Raw genomic sequence first — 1413 nt, 5'->3', positions numbered from 1 at the left:
GGGGAAGAGACCTGAGCCCAGGCCAAGGTCGGAGCCAAGCATACCAAAGTCGGCCAGCTTGAGCTCCCCACGCTCATTGATCAGCAGGTTCTGCGGTTTGAGGTCACGGTGTAGCACCTTCTGCCGGTGACAGTAGGCCAGGCCCCGAAGCAGCTGAAACAAGAAGAGCTGGGGGACAGAGACAAGGAGTGGCCTTGAAGGCTGAGCCCTGGCTGCAGGGGCGGGGGGGCGGGGGGCGGGGGGGGGGGGCAAGGTCTCCCTCCCACAGACCTTGACGTTATGCATGTTGATGATATTCCCACAGTCTTCCAGGTACTGCTTCAGGTCCTTGTCCTGAGGGGGGAGACAGGGGAGGATCAGCCTGTGCTACCCTGAACTTTGACCAGATTCTCCCAAGCCCTGGGGCCTCCCCTATCTTACCAGATACTCAAAGACCAGAGTCAGGGATTTGTCTGTGTGAATGATGTCATGTAGGGTGACGATATTGGCGTGTTTCAGGTCCTTCAGCAGCGACACTGCAGGGGAGACGTGAGGGGAGGATGTGAGGGGAAGAGAGGCACGGCGTTCAAGGTCCTCGGGACTGCAGCACTGCGTTTCCTGCCACCCTGCCCTCCTTGCCCTTTCCCAGCACCTTCTCGAATGGCGGTGCAGGGGGCACCCTCCTCATGCTCCAGCCGGATCTCTTTCAGGGCCACCAGGTTGTCTGTCAACTTGCTCTTCCCCTTATATACAGTGGCATAGGTACCCTGGGGACCGGAGGAGAGGGCAGTCAGGCCACCGGCCCACATTCCCCAAGGCTCCCCCCCCCACTCTGCTCCATCTCCTCACCTCCCCCAGTTTGTCCAGCTTCATGTACGTCTCCAGCTTGCCAAAGCCAATTTCAGACTACAGAGAAAAGGTGAGGGGTCAGATAAAAGCAGATGCAAAGGAGCCCAGGGACTGCGGGAAGGGACAGGAGCGACAGGGAAGGACCGAGATGGGACCAGCACCCACAGGCCAAGGGTTCCTGGCAAACAGCTCCTCACCAGGGAGACCCGGCGGAGGCGCCGGCTCAGGGGCTTGTCAAAGAGCGGGCTATTGAGGGTCAGCTTCTCCAGATAGCCCTCGGGCAGCCGGATGTCAGCAGGTAGGGAGAGTCGTTTGTTGATGTCCTGAGATGCAAGAGGCAGAAAAGGGGGTCAGTCTCTGCTGGGGGTGGGGATGGGCAAACAAAACAGACGGAGCTGAGAGGAGAGTTCAGGCGGCGCCTAGCAATCGGAGAGGCCGACGGACGGGAGAGTACCCTGCTTGTGTTTGGGCAAGGGAATGGCCAAACTGCAAAAACTTCCAGGAGAGCAAAGGACACAACCACGAGTTTGTCACAAACCATCAGGACAAGGCAGGGAAGCCCAGCCTGCCCCATTCCTCCTCGAG

The 1413-nt window shown here is 59.4% G+C and overlaps 1 protein-coding gene across 4 annotated transcripts in view; it reads right to left on the bottom strand.

The window, feature by feature from the left end:
- The window catches only part of CDK16 (cyclin dependent kinase 16), a 7265-nt gene that overhangs the window by 1672 nt on the left and 4180 nt on the right, over positions 1-1413 (bottom strand). For all 4 annotated transcript variants that reach the window (XM_027845340.1, XM_027845339.1, XM_027845341.1 and 1 more), the window contains 6 exons: positions 1026-1151; positions 829-885; positions 632-746; positions 421-515; positions 271-333; positions 45-168 (listed from right to left, as the gene is read on the bottom strand). In XM_027845340.1, coding sequence (XP_027701141.1) covers positions 45-168; positions 271-333; positions 421-515; positions 632-746; positions 829-885; positions 1026-1151 — 580 coding nt within the window. The remainder of the gene's footprint in view (positions 1-44; positions 169-270; positions 334-420; positions 516-631; positions 747-828; positions 886-1025; positions 1152-1413) is intronic.

The sequence above is a fragment of the Vombatus ursinus genome, unplaced genomic scaffold (genome assembly GCF_900497805.2).
Source record: "Vombatus ursinus unplaced genomic scaffold, bare-nosed wombat genome assembly UNPS02014960.1, whole genome shotgun sequence".
NCBI lineage: Eukaryota > Metazoa > Chordata > Mammalia > Diprotodontia > Vombatidae > Vombatus > Vombatus ursinus.
The sequence above is the reverse complement of the archived record's forward strand: the minus strand, read 5'-3'. Positions and strand labels throughout refer to the sequence as shown.